General features: G+C 31.1%; 1 protein-coding gene across 6 annotated transcripts; it reads right to left on the reverse strand.

Annotated features, from left to right (window-relative positions):
• Nucleotides 1-1,633: 1,633 nt before the first annotated feature.
• LOC114169795 (uncharacterized) lies at nt 1,634-19,941 on the reverse strand. 6 transcript variants are annotated; one of them, XR_014986528.1, is made up of 14 exons: nt 19,675-19,940; nt 19,233-19,445; nt 18,531-19,150; nt 17,991-18,151; nt 17,226-17,286; nt 15,951-16,016; nt 15,760-15,845; nt 15,531-15,594; nt 13,897-14,109; nt 9,875-9,940; nt 8,211-8,290; nt 7,991-8,118; nt 1,961-2,036; nt 1,634-1,699 (listed from the first exon to the last, which is right to left on the reverse strand). XR_014986528.1 is itself a non-coding variant. In XM_028055104.2 (13 exons), the coding sequence occupies exons 2-12, from the start codon at nt 19,375-19,377 to the stop codon at nt 8,004-8,006; spliced, it is 1,677 nt and encodes a 558-aa protein (XP_027910905.1). In that variant the 5' UTR covers nt 19,378-19,445; nt 19,675-19,940; the 3' UTR covers nt 7,303-7,724; nt 7,991-8,003. The 6 variants fall into 6 exon arrangements, 5 of the variants coding, with proteins under 5 accessions (XP_027910905.1, XP_027910902.1, XP_085525097.1 ...); XM_028055104.2 differs by lacking the exons at nt 1,634-1,699; nt 1,961-2,036 and adding an exon at nt 7,303-7,724; XM_028055101.2 differs by lacking the exons at nt 1,634-1,699; nt 1,961-2,036 and adding an exon at nt 7,303-7,731.
• Nucleotides 19,942-20,438: the final 497 nt, after the last annotated feature.

Below are 20,438 nucleotides of genomic sequence, written 5' to 3' on the forward strand. Positions count from 1 at the left end.
AAATATTAAAAATAATAAATTGTAATAAATATAAGTAACAATAAATAATACATAAATATAATAAGTAGTATTAAAATGATTGGAAATAAATAATAATAAATGGTAATAAATTATAATAAAGATAAATAATAAATAAACATTATAAATAATAAATAATATGAACAAATAAATGGATAATAAATAATAAATAAACCCTATCAAATTTAATATCCATTAAATAGATGATACAAGACACGATGGTACAAGTTGAAATCATAAGATTATATATGTGAGACCTGAATAGACGAATTGTATCAAATGATACAAGTCAAAATGATCTCATCAGACGAACCAAAGTTAAGTTACCACTTGTACTAATGAGATGGTATAGTAGAATGAATTTATCATACAATTAATATAATAAAGTAAATGTAAACACACAGTATACGAATGTGTCCATACAATTATTAGACGAGTCTATCAAAACACATAATATGTTCATATATTGATTAGATAGATGTGTTCATACACAGGGTAGACTAACATCTCCGAGCTTTCAATCCCACCGATAAGCACAAGAAGTTGCAAACAACCATTACTCTACATTTTTTTCTTCATAATTTATCCTTTGTATTTTTAAATTATTTACTCTTTATATTCATATTTATCCTTTATGTTTTTAGATCCTCTATTCTTTATACTCATCTACATCGTCTAACCTTTAACTTTTTTTTTTACAGAGTCTACTCTTAACATTTTTCGTGAATCATCTACCCTTTATACTTTTATTGCCAGCTTTTTATACCATTCTTGTGTATCATTTAACCTTTATATTTTTAAGGAGTCTACTTTTTATACTTTTATACATGTCTATCTTTAGTTCTAGATTGTTTATTCTTCACATTAATGTGCATTGTGTAACTTCTATTTTTACTAAATTTATTGAACACTTTTACATCCTCTATCTTTTTTATTCTTAAAGAATTTACTCCTTATATTTTTATGCATAATTTGGCAGGTGTATCTTTTAAAATTTAATTTATTTCGATCATAATATATCATTAAAAATAATTATATACAATTTATTTTACTATATATATATATATATATATATATATATATATATATACAACTTAAATACATTCACCTTATAAAAATAATTAAAATATTATTATTTCTAAAATTAAGTATTTATATTAAATTGTAATTATACTTTTACAAACTTAAATTAATATAATAAATATATTACCATTTTTAGAAGTCCATTGCACGCATGTAGTATAAAACATTATTTTATGTGTATGTATACGGTAGAAGAAACTTTTTTACGAGTGTAATTACGGGTTCATCAACTAAGGTATTAGAATCAATAAATAAGTATATATAGTACTCTAATATTATAGAAAATTGGTGCAGAAAATGTGTCCAAAATGCACTCTTATTAATTACATCATGAAATATAAATTTTATATAAGAGTTTGATCTTTATATTTTTTATTTTTAATATTTTTAAATATCGATATAATTAAAATTCCAAAATTTATAATAATATTTAACATAATTTTATTTGGAAATATTTTACCGTTCATATTCCAATTTGGAATATCATTACAACCAACAACTTTATTGATGAATATTCAACAAGAAAAATATATACACTAATTGGTTGGGCAATTCTGTAGACAAGAATCCATCACTTCAGACACAGCACCGCTATCATCTGACAGACAAAATTAGTGATTAGAAAAATGAAAAAACATATTAACATATGAAAAAATATATAATATTTTGACTACTAAATTTTGACAACTTTTATTATAACATAAGATATAAGGTATTATCTTTTAAGTAGTTTTAAAATATTGAAAATAAAAAAATAAAAAATCACTTAGAAAATAACACTTTATGTTATAAGAGAAAGTTGTCAAAATTTAATAGTAAAAAAAACATTTTTTATAAGAAAATAAGAGTTTGAGTATACCGATGCTGATGTTTATGGACTTCTTAATCCCACAGCGACCGATACATTGGGAGGCTTCTTCAGAGAGTTTTGGACACTTTGCAACACAAATCGCAAAACATATTGGATAAGCAAGATTAGCTAGAACACAACTTATCCCACACTGAGCCTGACATGTGAGTTTAGCTTCTGAGAAACTCAGCATAATCATCATCACAACAACAACACCAATATTTTTCATCTCATTCTTTGCCATAACTTCTTTTCCACTCTCTACTATATCAAAAATTTGTGTACAACCTTAAACTTGTGTTGTGTCTTTCAAGGGAACCCAAACACCTACTTATATAGCCACAGAATAACTTCTAAGATCCCAATTTTAGAATTATATTAATGGTATTCATTAGGATTAATGTAATTTTTGTAACTTATTAATGAATTGTTATGGTATGGTAAAGAAATGGTCAATTTATTAAAAATGTTACCATAGATCAGTTTTATAAAATATAGTAACATTTTTTTAAATAAATGCCACTATAACTAATATTAATAGTAGTATTGTAACATTTCTAAATAAATGTCACTATAACTAATATTAATAGTAATATTCTAACATTTTTCTAAATAAATTTCACTTTAATTAATATTAATGGTATAATATTATAACATTTTGAAATAAATGTCACCGTAACATTTTTAAATAAATGTTACTGTAAATAAAATTAACTTGTATAATATCATTTTAGTAAAATGTTACTAAACATTAAATATTAATATTTTTATATTTTATTTTTAACAATATTACTAAATTATTTATATTTTAAATTATTTTTAAAATTTGATCAAACAAAGTAATTGATTAAGGCAAATAAGAATAATGTTTCTTCTTCATCCACAAAAAGTCATTGTGTCTTTGCATTTGTCTTTGCGTTTTCACCTTTTCCTTCACCTTTGTCTTCATGATTGTCTGGTTAGTATATGATTTAAGCGTTTTAATGTGATTTATGCATTAATGATGTAATTATAGATAATATATAAAATGGATTTTATATTTTTTTTTCATTATTTTTTGTTTGAAATCAAATGGAATTTTTTAGTGTGCAATTGATTGTGAAGAGAAAATATTAAAAACTATTATTGACTTGAGTTTCTTCTATGATCTTGGTGGAAAGATAAGTGATTACTTCTGACAAGACACTTTTATGTAATTTTGACTCTCATAAATCAGAAACAACTATTACAAAATGGACAATAGCTACGATGATGGTTGCTAAAGTATTCTTTTTTTTAATATTAGAAGTCATATAACCTTTAATATACTTCGACTTGATATCATCAAAAAGATTATTTGTATAATTAATAGATTCTCTTAAATGATGATTTTTAAAGTTTATCTTTCTTATGCTTTTAGTTTAGGCTATGATGAAAATTTGTAACAAAGGACATAATTTTGGTTTATTAAAGAATGTTATTTGCGTAATTTATATATATATATATATATATATATATATATATATATATATATATATTAAATGAACAATTTGTCTGTCACACACAGATAAATCTCATTTTTTTCTTTTAGTCTCTTTTCTTATAATTTTGAGAAATCTTTTCTTTAATTTTCTTATTAAAGAAAATATTTTTTCAATAAAAAATGAGAAAAGAAGAAAAAAAATGAAATGTGATGGTGTGTGAAATGAAGTAATATGTAATTTTTTTTTATAACACCAATCCATACTCCCAAAAATGTTTTTACCTCTGTGAAATATCTTTCTTCACATTTTACATCATTTTTATGAACATTTTCTTGATTTATGTCATCAACATAATTGGATCTGTTTGACTCTCTCATACATGCTAAAATAGTAGGTTTTTATTATTCATAAGTTGAGAATCATGTCCAAGCCATAATAATTTGCACATAAGAAGTTATGAACATGAATATCAACAAAATAAATGAACCATACATTGTTCAGTTTGACAACATTTTAAATTGTTCAATTTGGATATATTTTAGATTGAGTAATATAGATATGTCTTCTGAATTAAAAGATCTAAACATTTATTAAATACATTTCATATTACTTATTAAGAAAATACACAGTAGATTTATCAATTCGAAAATAAATTACAAAATACTTAATTTGAATTACAATAATATAACAAAATACAATGTTTTCAAATTATATAATTCATAAAAAGGTTTCAAAAATTCTTATCCAAAACCTTAAAAATTAACTCTATTGATTCTGGACTTGTGATTTTGAAATATATTTCTAAATTTTGCAACTCAAATCGTTTTCAAAACCATCATTTTCAATCGGTGGGAATTTAAATCCAACTTGTTTTGATATTTTCAACTGTCATGGAGTGAAAGGGAAATTTATGGATGTTGTTACTCAGGTTTTACAACTTACCAACAATACTTTAACGTGTTTCATGGGTATATTTATGTAAGAGTTTTGTAAAATGAGTTATTTTCATAGCACTTTAGTGTGTTACATCCAAGTCGTGTTTCAAGAATATAAACATTATTATTTCTTAAACTATTATCCACTTTATTTATTTATTTATTTATTTTTATTATTATTATGTAATATTAAAAATAATTAAGTATTTTCATGTTTAATTTTATATAAAGTTAATTAGAAGGATAAACAATATATTTGTGCTTCCTTTATAGCTTTTTCTTCCCAAAAACATAAAAAGGATAAAATAAAATATTACAGTTGTATCACAAGTATTTTATCAATTTTAAACAACTTATTTTATAAATAATTAAAGAGGTACTTTACTTTTTACACTAAAGTCTTCTTAAGCAAGATAGATATAAAAATTATTCATTTACATTTACATATACATTTAATCTACACTCGTATAAGTACATAAAGAAAGGAAGTTAATATTTTAATATATAAAAAAATAAAAAAAGCTTATGTCCCTTCACGCATCTCACATGACTAAATATAGGACTAAATTATACAATATAGATAGATGTCAATTTCAAAATTCTGCACTTTTAAAACATCAGAACTATTTAAAATTTATTGAAGTTTCTTAGGTTATACATAATTTGCTATTATTTAAGTAAAATAAAATACATACCTATTTACATACTATAATTTAATTTGGTAAAACAAAGTTTACACCTACTTATATATTATTTATATATTATAATTAAAATAAGAAATAGATACCAATAATTAAGGAGTATTCGAAGTAGATAGAATATTCAATTTGTAAGTCCCTTTTCGGTTCTTAAGTGTATGGGTCTGGCCTTTTCGTAGATACACGGTCAGCCCACTAGGGAGACCCCAATACTCTGCCCAGCCCCCTCACAATCTTACTTTACTCTTTTTCAGAAAAATAGTTTCTCTCCTATCTCTCTCTACGAAAGCAGAAGCTCTACTAGGACATAGAGAACCTTCCACCCTCGAGCTAACTCAGCTTGTTCTACTACCAAGTAAGTTACTCCTCGAATTTGTTATAGCCTTCTTTCCCCTTTCTCCTGTTGGGTGCTATTGTTGCGTTTGGGTTCATCCTCTTACTCTCGTTTTGGGTCCTAGGGTTTCTGTTTCAGGTCAACATCTTAGTCCGTGGAGTTGTTGTGCTAGGGTTGCGTTCTTTGAGTTGCTGCTCCTTTTCTTGCATCTAAAAAGGTAAAGGAAGCTAGGTTTTAACTGTTTTAAGACATTTCTCCATGTTTTTGGTCTGATTGAATACCTTGGATGCTTGAAAGATGTTTGGGTCGTATGAAATTGGCTTGTTTATGTTCTGGTATGTTATTTTTGGGTATGTGTTTCTGTCTGTTGCATGCGCATAACAGTGGCGAGTACTGTCATTCTCGCCCAAGCGAGCTCGTCTCGCTTAGGCGAGAGTAGCTGAGACTCGCCCAGGTTCTGCTCGAGCACCTCGCCCAAGCGGAGGGCTCTTGTTTTGAGCAACGCATTGTCTCGCTTAGGCGAGAGTGACTCGCCCAAGCGAGATCTCGAGGAAACTTGGTGTTCTTTGCTCGCGTTCTCGTCCAGGCGAGGGATCTGTGTTTTAGGCAAAGAGCGGTCTCGCCCAGGCGAGATGGGCCCGCTTAGGCGAGGACTCACAGAGTGCTCATTATACTATTGTTTCAAGTCTCGCTCAAGCGAGAATGCCTAGCTTAGGCGAGACCATTTATGTCGCCTGGGCGAAGGCTTTTAGCCTAAGCGAGAACAGTGCAAAATTTCATTTTTTTATTCCTTGTTTCTGTTGTGGCTGAATATTATTGTGAATATGCATGTGTTATTGGATTTGTATGAAATGAAAGTAGCATGTTTGGATTAATGTATGGCTTGGAACTGTTGGATGGTGGTACTGTGGCATGAGAATTGGATGTATGAGATAAAGGTGGTGGTTATGGTATGAGAGACATGAAATTGGTATGAGATAGGCATAATTCCATGAGTCTCGTGAGAAAATTTCATGGTGGTGTGTAGTGTATATAATTAAGACAAGGATTCAAGTAAGGATCGCATCCCGAAACTCTAAAGGATCAATGAGTCTCATGTAGAACAAACTTACCCAAGTGATGAGAGTAACGGGAGACCCTAGTCTTTGGCAGGATAATGGCCTTAGATGCTTAAAGGATCAAATTTGATCTTATTATATTTATCTGAATAATTGAGTCATAGTATCCTGCTTGCTTGCCATAACATGATTCAATATGCCTAATGTGTTGTATACTTGGAATTGTTTTAAGTACCTGATTGCTATAATATGTTCAAATGATTTTACACTAGCTTACCCTTTCATTTTCGTGTTTGTGCTTGTCTTTCATTTTCTTTTGCGATGATCACCTCTTAGTGGGAGCAGATGAGAGAAACGTTCAAGGTGGGTCTGGTGGTAGCAGTGGTGCAGCTTAGATTCTATTTTGTTCATGGCATGGTAGTATGCCTAAGCTTCCTTTTCCAGTACTCTTACGGATGACTGTATCAGTTAATTTTCTTATGTTTTCTGTTCATCTGATTGCTCCTTTAATATTATAATTTTGTGATGCTTTATTGAGTAGATTTATTCTATTTTAATGGGATGTCACACAATTATCCACTAGTTAATTTTTTTAATTATATTTATAATCAATTTTTAAAGATTAATTTCTAATCATGATTTAAACATCTAGAATCTGATTAACTAGGATTATATTATCATATAAAAATTCACATCAAAATATTTATAAAGAGAAGAACGAATGATATTAGAAAAAAAAATCAAAAGATGAAAAAGAAAAGTTAAAATCAAATATTAAGATCCCAACAAATCCTTAAATCAGGTATGGACCTCAATCAAGGTTCCAACAAATCCACAAAGAAGGCGTGCACCAGAGAATTAAATTGGAGAAAAAAATGAAGATAAACTTTTTATTCAATTCAAAGGTGTGCTTACAAAAGCATGACTTCGTATTTATAGAAGAACAAGTAATAAAGAACAATTCATAATTAAAGCCTAAACAAAATCTTAATGACTGCCAAATCCAATAAAAAGATAAACCATTCATCCTAATGATGAAGAAAAATAGTATTCTTACCCTAATGGTGGGATAAGGCAAAAAAAATCCTGAAAAGATAAAACTTTGTCATCGTCGATGCCTTCATTTTATTAGAGACTTCAGTTAAACAAATCTTGGTGTTTTCATGGAAGTTTTAAACCGTTTTGTTCTTCAAATTTGGACACTGACTTTGTGCCAGCGTTGATTCAACTTCTACAGCTTAAGATATCAAATTATTGCACCTAGACGGCATCAACTTCCTGGCCACTTTGCCCTTCAACCCATATGAATTAGTTAAACTCATGAGACATGAAAATACAGATCTTATATTTTTTGAAGGATCAACATGGTGAACAATAATTGTTATATATAATTTTACTGTATTGGCCTATACCCATCTATATGGAATGCAATGTACATTCTATGTATAATCCGTTGCTTTTGGCACTTCTCACAAATGATTCCATCATATGACTATCTATCATTGATTTCTACAATAATTAAACTGGAAAGAGATACATCAAGAATTTTACCTGATTCCATCCTTTATTTATAGCCAATTTGTACCATCAAATGACGATAATGTCGTCCACGTATTAGTCTATGCCACACGAAATGAATCAAATCGTGGGAATTCAGCTGCATCCGCTGCTGTACAAGCCTGCAATCAAACATCATTTAAATAAGTATTTCAATCCATTCCAGTCTATTATCAGCACATTGAAACTTAAAAAGAAAAAAAAAAACACTTACCATCTCACTAGACACCTCTGAATTCCCTTAGATATGGGACGAATGAATGGCGGATCCCGTTGAGCATAAAGCAGTCCCACCTTCCAAAATACACAAAGGGAAGGGGGATAAGACAGTGGAATTTACTTATACGACGTTTCTTTGAAGATGAAGATATTAAATTTACAAATATATGTCATAATTATAAATACTAAAACCATGTCTTTATGATAAAAAATATCAAGAACATATTTGAATTATTCTAGGCTCATATCTTAATTATTAGAGGATATCAAATATCATGCATTAATTGTATTGATCTCATTCTCTTAATATAAATAAATCACTCACTATCACAAAGGTGTGATTTCAGTTCAATGTTTTACTTCTCTTATAGTTTAGCATGGTATCTAAAGCCTCCTGAAAATTGTGTCGGCCTAGTGGATCCATGGTTGTCAAACTCGGAGTTAACTCGTCTGGGTTTGTGTTTTTACAAAGAGCTTTCGAGTTAATTCAGAACTAACTCGCTTTTGATCGGTGATGAACTCAGTGTACTCACGAGTCTGCCATGAAGTTGGTGAGTTCCAAAAGAAAAAATTTTCAAACCCCCAAACTGTAGTCACCATAGTCATTTTGTGTGCAAAAGTGAAGAATGCTCACTGCTTAACCACACGCTATGGTTTCCTTATTGTGCCATCGTTCGTTCGCCTGTCATCACACCACTACTTGCTCACCACACCCTCGTTCGGTCTCCGCTCACCGCACCACTGTTCGCTCACTGCGTCGTCTTTCACTCACCGCACCACCGTTCTTCTACAGCTAAGTGTTGCGACTAGCAGTCCTCTTCTCCATTCCAAAAGCTTGGATCATGTGGGAGGAAAGTCTGGTGGGTGGTATGCTAGTTTTAGGATAAAAGGAACCAGAGCTAATATATTATATTATTTATAAATTAATTTTTATAATTAGGAATTATGTTTTTAATTTTACTTTTAAATTAGGAATTAGAAATTATTTAATAACTATGTAATATGCTTTTTAGTTTTGTATTTGAGAATTTAAATTACAGATTAATTTAAAGTATATCTGGGAATAGATTAAATTAAATTGAAAATAATCCAAGAGATAAAATTATCACCAATGGAGGCACAAATAATATCCAGAGGTGGACCTTATATGCTCCAATGAGAGGAAGTGTTATAATTACAAAATATCAGAATCATATCATTATAACCAGAAATATCAACCATCATTCTATATTATTCTATGATCATATATCCTTATTAGTAGATGATATCAAATATCTTTTATTTATTGTATTGATCTCTTTTCCCAATTATAAATAAAACACCCATCTATTGTCACAGAAACACAACTTCAACTCAATGTTTATCTTTTTCTTATAGTTTGACAATATATTTTAAGGAATTTAGGTCAGGTTGTCATTGTAGATATTCAGTAGTAAAATGCTCAATTTTATTTGATGGTTTTTGAATTTTCAACTTAAATTTTTACCATAGTAAACAACCTTTCACAGAAACAAGAAATAAAATTATCAAAGCAAGCCCTTTCAAAAATAACTACTAATGATCATCTACATCTCAAAACTTCAAATTGAATGAGCAAGTAATATAAAAATTGACAAGGAAGATCCTAAAAGGCCAATGGCTTTTATTAAATTAACATACCTGTGACAAAGCAACAACAGATGGATCATCAAAGATTTCTTCACTATAATCACTTCGGTAATTGACCTGCTCGAAGACAAGGATTAACATTACTCAACAGATTCCAACCACATCTTGCATAGTTGATAAATAAACCAAACAGCAATACTTTCTTGTAAATATCTAAGCATAATCCCAATGTTATCAAAAGTGAGTCCTTCATTGACCCGGTGATAAACCATGATATTTACAACAAAACCTAATCCAAATGCCTAATATATAGCATCAAACTTTGGGTTATTAATTATGAAAGACAACCCAAAAACAATGTTATTGCTATATTTAATCTTTAATTAATATTTCTCTTATAATTCATATCAACCCTAGATAATGAATGACATGGAGCAATTGACCAGAGCTGAGATAGCAAATATAGCCGATAGTGGAATGATAAGAATCTGCCTGAATATTAGAAAAGATTCTTTCCTGTAAAGCTTATTCTAAAAAACAGAAAGAAAAAAGTCCTAATTACAACAAATCCTAATATTAAATGGACAAAATCAAATTGTATAACTAACTATTAATTCTCATACATCAAATCCATGGTTCTGATTGCTTTTCTTTATTATCAACAAGAGTAAACAAAGAACAAAAAGGGAAAACAAGTCAAGGGAAAAAAGAATAAAAAACTTCTTATAATAGGTTGTGCAAATAACGCAAAACTATAACAACAAATTTTGTGGTTCAGGTTTGAGCTTACATCCACATGCAAATAACAATCGCCTTATGTTTAATAATAAAATATATATTATGGATACTACAGAAGAATCACACTTCACTCCATACCAGTTTATAAACTCAAACTCACTTATAAACGAAGAGTTTTATTGCTGACAAACTTCTCGAACCAATGCTTCCATAACATTACAAAGATAATTTATTCTTATACATGATTTGGAGGAGGCTTGAATTTTAAGCTAGAAGTTCTACCCTAGCCATCCAAAAAACTATACGAGGATATTATAATCCTTCTACTACCATTTGTTATCAACCTATGTCAGCAATCATATTTTATTACTTCCATATTAAGCACACTATATCCTTGAATCGAAGGGATATGCTAATATTCCTGAATCATCGAGATCTGATTAGATTAAATGCTGATATTATATTATCTAAATTACCAATCCCATCTTGTATATATGTATATATATTTCAAAAAAAAAAATCTGATATTCATAGAGGAGCAATTGCTCTTAAATAGATTACATAGGCATAATAAATGAAAATCTTAATTTATGATGGATACAATTTACCCCTATAATTGAGGATCAATGATCTTGTACATTAAATATAAAATACACTGTCAGCCTATTAATCCTTCTAATTATGAAATGTAATTAAATATCCTAATTATGAAATTAAAATTGTACAAGAAAACACTAACTGCAGCAAAAATAAGGGATTTTGACACCCCCTCAAGTTGGTGAGTGTCCATTCCAACTTACCAACAGTAAACTGAAATGTGCACCGCTTATCCCTTTTGTCAATACATTTGCATGTTGATTTCCAGAGGATACAAATGGTGTACATATTGTCCCATTATTCGATTTCACCTTTATCACGTGTCTCTCTTCTTCAACATGCTTAGTTCTATCATATTGTACAAAATTTTTCACAGTATTTATTGTTCACTTGTTATCACAATACATTCCCATAGGCTTCCTCCAATCAATTTTTTTTCTTTTCAAATTCTTCCAATCAATCTTCAGATCTTCTAAAGTTATCTTTCTCAAGTTTAGAAGAAAATAATTTCTCTCTTATTCAGTCTCATTACATGCATCTCATATATATATACATCCATTAATTGGATAAATTTGGAATAAGTACTGCCTAATCTAGGAAACAAATCCCTAAGAAATTGGGATTCATATGCTATTAATAAAATCAAGATACAACCAATATACATAATTAAAAACAAATATCTACTGGTTTGTATCCTAACTTCCCAATTTCATGAAGTCAAAACCTAGGAAAGGGGCTATTGCTTATGAAAAAAGACACTTCTATCCAGAAAATAGATACTAATGCAGACAATGCGATTTTTGTCATTGACAGAAAAATCTACCTCTGGATATTTCTTGGAAGAAAGCAAACCAAAGGACAGAGTATCTCGTTCTAATACAGAATCTAAATTATGAGTCCTTGCTCAAGGTGTGCGGAAAACTCTGGGTGAAACATATACTAGATGGCCTTAAAATAAAAACGAACATTCATATGCCATTATATTGTGATAACAAGTCAGCCATGAAAATAATCCATAATCTACTACAACATGATAAGACAAAACATTAAAATTGAAGTACTTCACTGAAGATAATCTTGATAAAGGTCTTATGGTTACTCTTAAAAAAGTGAAATTTAAATTCAACCTCAAAATCGAATTATACAGTGAGGTTTGTACTCACTTATATATTATAATTTGGTCATACTTTTATCTTTAACACACTACCTCAGGCCAAAGATTGAACATCTCAAGCGCAAGACTAGGACGGGACTCGATAGCAGATGACCCAATAGGCCTATATAACATGACTACAATAAGCTTTAAATGGCTCCGATACCATCTTAAGAAAGTGGAATTTAAGTTTAATACAATGTTAGAAAACCAACTTGAAATGTTAGGTTTGCTACCACTTATATAATTACAATCATGTAAGACTTCAAGTAGCAAACATTTTCACTATGGGGCTTCAAAACAAATTATATGATTTTGTATGATCTTGTAGACAAGTTGGGAATCATAAATATTGGTTTACCAACTCGAGGAAGAATGTTGTAAATAGCAGATTATTAGGAAAAATATTTACAATATCTCCATACTTCTTAGAAGAAAATATCTTTAGAATCTTCCTATTCGTTTCAGCATATTTCTGTTCCCTTATTTGAAAGTGTTTGATTGTAATAAATAAAGGTGATTAGAATGTAATTGGTGTCATCGTTATCTATAAAATGATTTTTTTTTATTTTGTTGCACAGTTCAAGTATTATTATCCGAGACAACCAAAAAGAAGGCTCAACATCAAAAAAGACTCGTTTTGAAATGCTTTCATATCTCGCACCACAGAGAAGAAGGTTCTTGTTCATGGAAGACCCCATGTGCATGGCAAGTGCCACAACAGAAATGGCAAAAAAGACACCATATCCTTCAAAATAGCAGATGGCAATGACCGGATAAACGGCCATACTATACTGTTATGGTGCTGCCATAACCCCTATATGATGACACTTCCGTACAAGTTATCTTGTAAGTTGGTTACGCTGAGTTATAATCTAGACAGCATAATTTGTTGTGCTATCTACAGAGTCTGTATAAAGACCTATACAGGAAGTTCATAATTCAATAAATAAAAAATTCATTTTCAGTTTCCATGAACCTTTCTCTTTTAGCTTAGTTTAGTTTCTTCAATTGTAATTAAATATAGAAATAATTTCCATTTAACTCGTAATTATCCACTCTACTACAAGAATCATTCAACAGGGAATTAAACATAAGCTGATCAACAACATTGGTACAAAAAGTAATTGGACAAAAGATATTCTAAGAATATACATCTTCATCACGTCCTTGCTTACAAGACATGACAATAATTATAATAATTTGTAGGTATGTAAGAACACACTTTTCACATTTATTACATGTAGCAAGTAGGATAGTATAGCCTAAAAATCACCTTCAACAAACAAAAGCTCAAAAGATAGGGACATTATCCCATAATTTTGAATTCTAAGTTAGACAGTACTATATACTTTGGAATCTTAGCTTTGCTAACACAACAAAGGACATCTATCATTTGCCAAATCGCATGAAAATTATAAACAAAAAACAAAGAAATAAAAAACATGGGGTCATTCCATGCATTGTGTTTCATATGCATGTTCTTATGTTTTATATGACTTTGATCCGGTGTCATTCATTTTTTAAAAAAATTATAGTCGCATCAGAGCCAAAATATAATCTGATGAAAGATAAGAAAGTTTACCGCAAATCCTGTATTAGCAAAAGACTGGACAAAATCCATTAATTGAAGCTTTGCCCATTCCTTGTGCAACTTAGGGTCGTCAATTTGTGGGGGGTGCCTCCAAGCTGCACCAAAACGTAATCTGTCCTCTGAAATTTTTCCATTGTGTACATCAATTGCAAATTTATGCAACAACTCCAAAGCTATATCCATAGCAGGATTCACAACAGTAATCTGAATGAAGTTGAATAATACATGTCATTAATCATGAATACAGAAGACAGAAGACCAACAAAATTAATTGAAGTCAACTAGAAACAAAAATAAAATAAAATGACACCTTATATTTAAAAAAAAAATGTAGTCCACAAATTCAACCTCCAGAAAAACAGGAAAAACTTACAAATATTCCCTCTTTTAGTTTAATTCATCATATTTTTCCTAATTCAATTTTTTTATTATTTGTAAATAAATTAGAGTAAGTTTGAAAAGATAATGTGAAATTTTATTAAACAGTAAAACTGAATTGATTACACACAGAGGAGGATCCATTGAGATATTTTAGGAACTTTTAGATTTTATTCTGTGAAGATATTTTAGGAAGTTTCAGATTTTATTCTTATTGGTTTTAATTTTGTATATTGGTTGTGTCTTGGTTTTATTACTAGCAAATCAATCCCACAATCTCAAGGATTTGTTTTCCAGAATAGGTTGTGTTTGTTTCCTAAATTATTCAATCAATGTTGGTATATATATATCATATGTATGTAATGAGACTGAAAAAGAGAGAAATTTTTCTTCTAATTGAGATGGAAACAAGCCATGGATTTGGAAATGGAGGCAATAGAGAAGAACAATACTTGGAAAATCTGTTGCTCTCCATATTGCATTAAATCCAGTATTTCATGAGGACTAAACACACAGAAATTGACTGTTATTTTGTTCGGAAAAAATTGTTGTCCAAGGAAATTTGTATTGAGTTTGTTGAATCAAATGACTAACTTATAGATATGTTGACCAAGTCCTTAAGGAGACCTCGAATTGAGTTCGTTGTTCCAAGCTTGGTACATACCATTTGTATGGAGAGTGTTAGAATAATTATTAAATCTATGTATAACCATTAAGTCTAAGTAGGGAGTAGTGTGTCGGAAACATCTACCAGTTGTACCTACTATCGTACCTAGTTTTGTACTTAGGTGTCTAGTGCAGACCTTTGATCTTCTATGCTCTCTTGTATCAGATTTTTCATTATAAATAGAAGATCATAAGAGGGCTCTTTCAAGCCCTCCAAAATATATTTTCTCTCTTTTAATCTCAAGTATTTTATATGATCTCATATACTTAAGCCCTTTGAATTTGAAAATGCTATAAAATGAAAGTTCACTTTTTACTCTGTTTCCATACATCAAAAAGTGACAGAAAGGAAAGAATGTCTTTTATATATCCACTTATCTTGTTTAATTTTGTCAAAATGATGGAAACTAAAATTTATCTCTTCATACGAGAAAATTTCCCATGCTATTGTTACCGTAATTGTGGCAAAATTAATGCAATTATATACAATGCCTTTTCTGAGGTTTCCTTGAATAATCCAAAAAATATATCATATAAAGACTTTGAAAGATGATATATTTCATGCCCAATTTTGAACTTACTTGCAAATAGGCAATATATGCATCTACAATGTCCTCGAAGGTACTAGCCTTGTCTTCTGTTTGTCTACAATTAAGAAAAAGCATGAACTAGTAAGACATTCAGTTTCATTGATGTGTGTAACAATGACACATAACTTATGATGATATAAAACACCTGCAGATAATGGTCAAAAGAGTAATACTGCCTATAGTTTTTTATAAATGTATATAACTCAAAAGAAATGCTTACTTCAGATGATAATTGCTTTGTTTAAGTGCATAAAGTTCAAATAGATGTCGAGGATTTGGCCCAAGTACCTCAGCGATCACTTTCCACTAAATTTAAGAAATATTAATTAAAAGTTGCAATGCTTACTTGGAACTAAAATAAGAATTTAAACAATAATAAAAAAATTATCTAATGGTTGAAATATTTCATACTTCTGAAAGACTAAAATAGTCAGTGACAACGTGCATTTTGGCTTCTTGTGGAGTCCATCCAAAGGTCTGCCAAGCAAAAGTTGTTCAATCAAAAATATGTACTAAAACATATGAAAAAGAACTTATACACACAACTATAAGGATAGCATATCACAAAACCACATCGACTTCATCATAACCATATTGTAGGAGGAAGCAATATAATAATTATAGCAACAAAATATTTTCCCAATAGGTGGAGTCAATTACATGAATCATTTGATACCATAATAACTAAACTCTGCACCGCCACTTGCAAATGAGGCAGCTGTTGTTTTGGGCTTTAAAAAGTTTCTCCTTTGAACTCGCCAACTCGGTTGCAAACTCACGAGTCTAGGCAAGTTCACCGAGTTCACTCATGATTCTATCGAGTTTGCAGCAAAAGCAAGTTTGTTTATATGTTAACTCAGAAGTTATGTGTAGAAAACGTAAACTCATCCAAGTTAATGAGTTAACTCACGAGTTTGACAACCATACAATTGAGTTTGACCCAAAGATTATAGGTTACAAATAGATCTAGTACGAAATAGTTTTTTCTTAAACTACTCTAACAAAAGTCGTGATTCTTATGAAGATGATTTGAGAAACGCCAGCAAAAAGACAGGCCTTCACACTTCATTTCTATCCTTGTGATCTTTTATCCATGTCATGGTAGGGATAAGCTTTTTTAGAAGCTAAACAACATTTAAACATTGTGGAAACCCAAATATACCATCACAAAAAATTAAAAAGTGATGGGTAGTTTCCAGATTTCAAGCCAGAGTTGACAACAAACCCTAAATCACGCCGAGAGCACAACCATAACAATGCCTTGCAACACCCGCAATAATGGATGCTCCAATCACGATTCAAAATTGCAACACGTAAATATGTTTTCATGCCTCACCACCACAATAGCAGCCATTTTTGCAACTGCAGATAACATTGATTCACATTGATTCACGTATTGTGTTTTACCCTCAACTTTCCTTCCTAGGAAACTTAACCTCAAAAGGTAGCATAGTGTATCTTACCTTGTCATCAGTAACATTTTTCCATAGAAAGGAAGGTAGACATCTATACAATACAATTGTAGACTAATCCTATATTCCATATTTCATGCTTAATTCGGAGGAATCAGCAAGTTCGTCCATGTATCTTAACCTAAATATATACACAAATTCTCATGATAATTTGTTTGTATTGGTTTGGGTAGAAAGAAAGAGTGGAGGAGGAAAACATTGGCTATTCAAGTACCTCACGTGAGATAAATATCTCCATATATCCAAACTCCAAGAAAGCTTCATATGAGTAGTAACTGGGGCAAATAACAAGGTATTGGAATTAGTATTACAAAGAATACAAAGGTAAAATAAATGTAGAAAGGGCAGCCCAAATATTAAATTAGCCCAAGTCTTTCATAAGAATGAAAGAATTCAGAATACATGAATATGTATAACATGAAAGTCAACCTAGACCCAAGACCATGAAAAAGCATTTAGTCATTGTTATAGGAATTTTATGCAGGAACAGCAGTGTTTTTTGGAGGTTGTGTTGCTGAAATTGTGCAGCATAAATACATATAGATATAACCACTCTTTGTGACTATGTGGTTGTTATTAATTGTATATTTGCATGTTTATATTTCTTGTATGTAAAGTATGTGTTACATTTTTAATGTACATGAATCTAATGATTCACTGTACAATTCAAAATATAACTTCTCCGATACAGAACTTGTATCTGGATTCAACTACTATGTTTTGTCACTGAATCGTTCAACATACACAGATAGTTTCCCTGCAGTCAAAAGTTGATACATCTATTAAAAAGGTTCCAGTGCCTTCAATTCAAAAAAGTAATTATGAGAAAATTTGACAACCGCAAGATTCCAAGGTAAAAGAATATAAGCAGTATTAGCTGGAAAAAATAGAATCAAAGTCCAACCAGTATGTAAGACCTTTGTGTAAACTGCGACAAAAATGAGAATAAAGGAAACAAAGTTTAGCATAAGAATATCACCTATCAGATGTCACCAGGATAACAGGCAGACAACGTTCGTTTGCACCCAAAGCAATTATTCTCCATATTAGACTATCATGATATAGGGGTCCACCGACTGATAACTTGTTATTTACCATGGCGTGCTTTAGAACTTCAATATTGTTAATAACCAGCTTTGGCTGCAATTACTTGAATATATCATCAGTTTGAACACCTCATGTCACTAACACACTACACAAAAAGAAAGAAAAAAGCAATCCAACATGACTTCGTAGCATAGATAAATGAGCATACAATCTTACAAAAAACAATCATTTCTGGATGTATATTAGCACAAAATGCATCTTTATTACGTTCAACAATTTAATTCAAGGTTTATAATTATGGCCCAAAACCACAACTGCAGCTGCAACGTCATGGTTTTGGAGGTCTCCCCAACTGCAACTGAGAATACACCAGACACGATTGCCCGAAATGAAATGAAGAGAATGGCATTCATGAGTGCAATTTAAAACCTTGATTAAATTGAGTATTTTGCAAAACAAACCAATAATGTACCTGAAAATGATCAATTTCAGCAGCTTGTGACAACAACTCTAACAACAAGCATGGCCAATCAGTACAAGAATGTGTCAAAGTCCTGGAGAACACACCGGTGTGATTCATGTGAGAAATGGCATTGGCCCTCCACCCTTGCTGAAGCTCGATCACCTTCTTCGCCAGCTTTAGTGCCACAACCGATTCCTTCATGTAAGAAGCCTCCTCAACGGACAAGCCATTCTTCTTCTCCCCAAATCCCAAAATCCGACCAACCTCCGCAGCCGTGCATTGCCCAGACATGGCCAACACGGCCCGCTCCCATAGCGCGGCAGGGGAAGCCCTGTCCGTAGCACGGGACTTGCTCTGCAGCACCTGGCGGAGCGCGGTGGTGAGGCCGTGCCATTTGTTGAGGATAGTAAATATTTGTTGGGAGCTTATGGTGCCGGCGCGGACACCCTTCTCGGCCATGGATTCCAGGCAATGCTCAAGGGTTTTGCGGCAGTCGGAGAGGCGTGGCGGCGGGCAGGTGGACCAGGAAGCCCACGGGCCGTGTGATGGGCCAGGGTCAACTTTCATTTGCTCCGCGAAGTCAACGTATCCGGTGAGATGGGGGCCTTTGTTCCAGTCGGGTAGTAAACCTGAGAACAAGAAGGGACAAACGTGAAATGCGTATTAGAGGCAGAGAATTTGGAGAGAGGGAGGGAGAGAGAGCAAAGGCACGTTGAAGAATGAGGGTGGTTTTGCCGACGCCTCTGGGGCCGTGAAGGAGGAGGGGTTGGGGGACACGGTGGTGCTGCGCGTGGTTGTTGAGGATGGTTTCTAAGAGGGGTCTCGGAAAGATTCTCCATGCTTTCTTTTCTGCCATTTTGCGCGTAGTTTCTTTGCTTTGTTTTCACTGGGTCACAATACTTAAGGAACGGCTTTGTATTCAACCTAGAAACACACAAGTACACCACATGGAGAACATTCAGCACCTACAAGCTTCAATAATGCCTAAACTTAGGGTTTAGGGTTTAATCATAAAGATCATCAATTACCAGATAACAAAGCACAATTACCAAATACATTGTGACACTATTTTTTGCTGAAAACTATGCATGCCGAAAACTCAAATTAAGAGAAAATTAACAAGACTCAAATTAAGAGAAAATTAACATGGTACCTTGTGCAGAAATTACTGAAAACTCAAGTTTAAATGGAAGAAGTTACAGCAGTAGTGCGGGAGATGATGTCAAGTTGAAGGTGGAACTTTCGAAAACGTAAATGGCCAAGAAGAAAACCTAGATGAAGAAAAGGAAAATTAAAAGTTAGTAAAAATAATGGACATAGATGAAGAAAAGAAAATTAACAGTTAGTAAAAATAATGGAAGGCCAAATTAATGATATTGAGATTTCTAAACGAGAAGTTAGATAAAAACGCTTAATGAAGATTATGAAAAGTGATAAAAGAGGGTAGGAAGAAGTAAGTGAGGGTTTTGAAAATATGAAGAAGGGAACACTGTTTTGTCTCTGTTGATAAAATATTTTAGATTGATGTTTTATTTTTACTATAAATTATAAATAATTAAAGTGTAACTTTTCTTCATTATTTTTTTATTTTTATATTACATAATTTAATGTCATTTAACTAAATTTAACAGTTTGTTATCATGTAGCAATTTTTATATCAACAACCATATTTCTTTTAATTTAACTATTTACGATAATTTTAAAGCTTGTAATCAATTATTTTACACATATTTAAATTAAATTTAACTTTAACCTTTTAATATGACAGGACTTTTATTTCTTCTAAATTTCAATAGCTCGGTGTATAAAAGACATAGTTACAAAAATAACTAATATTATTTACTTTATTGATTAACAAATAAAAAACATTTTTTTTAAAATAGTCAAATCTAAATAAAAAAAGAAGTGGAAAAGCTT

Source organism: Vigna unguiculata, chromosome 11 (assembly GCF_037176805.1).
Source record: "Vigna unguiculata cultivar grain cowpea cultivar isolate G323 ecotype 2 chromosome 11, ASM3717680v1, whole genome shotgun sequence".
Taxonomy (NCBI): Eukaryota; Viridiplantae; Streptophyta; class Magnoliopsida; order Fabales; family Fabaceae; genus Vigna; species Vigna unguiculata.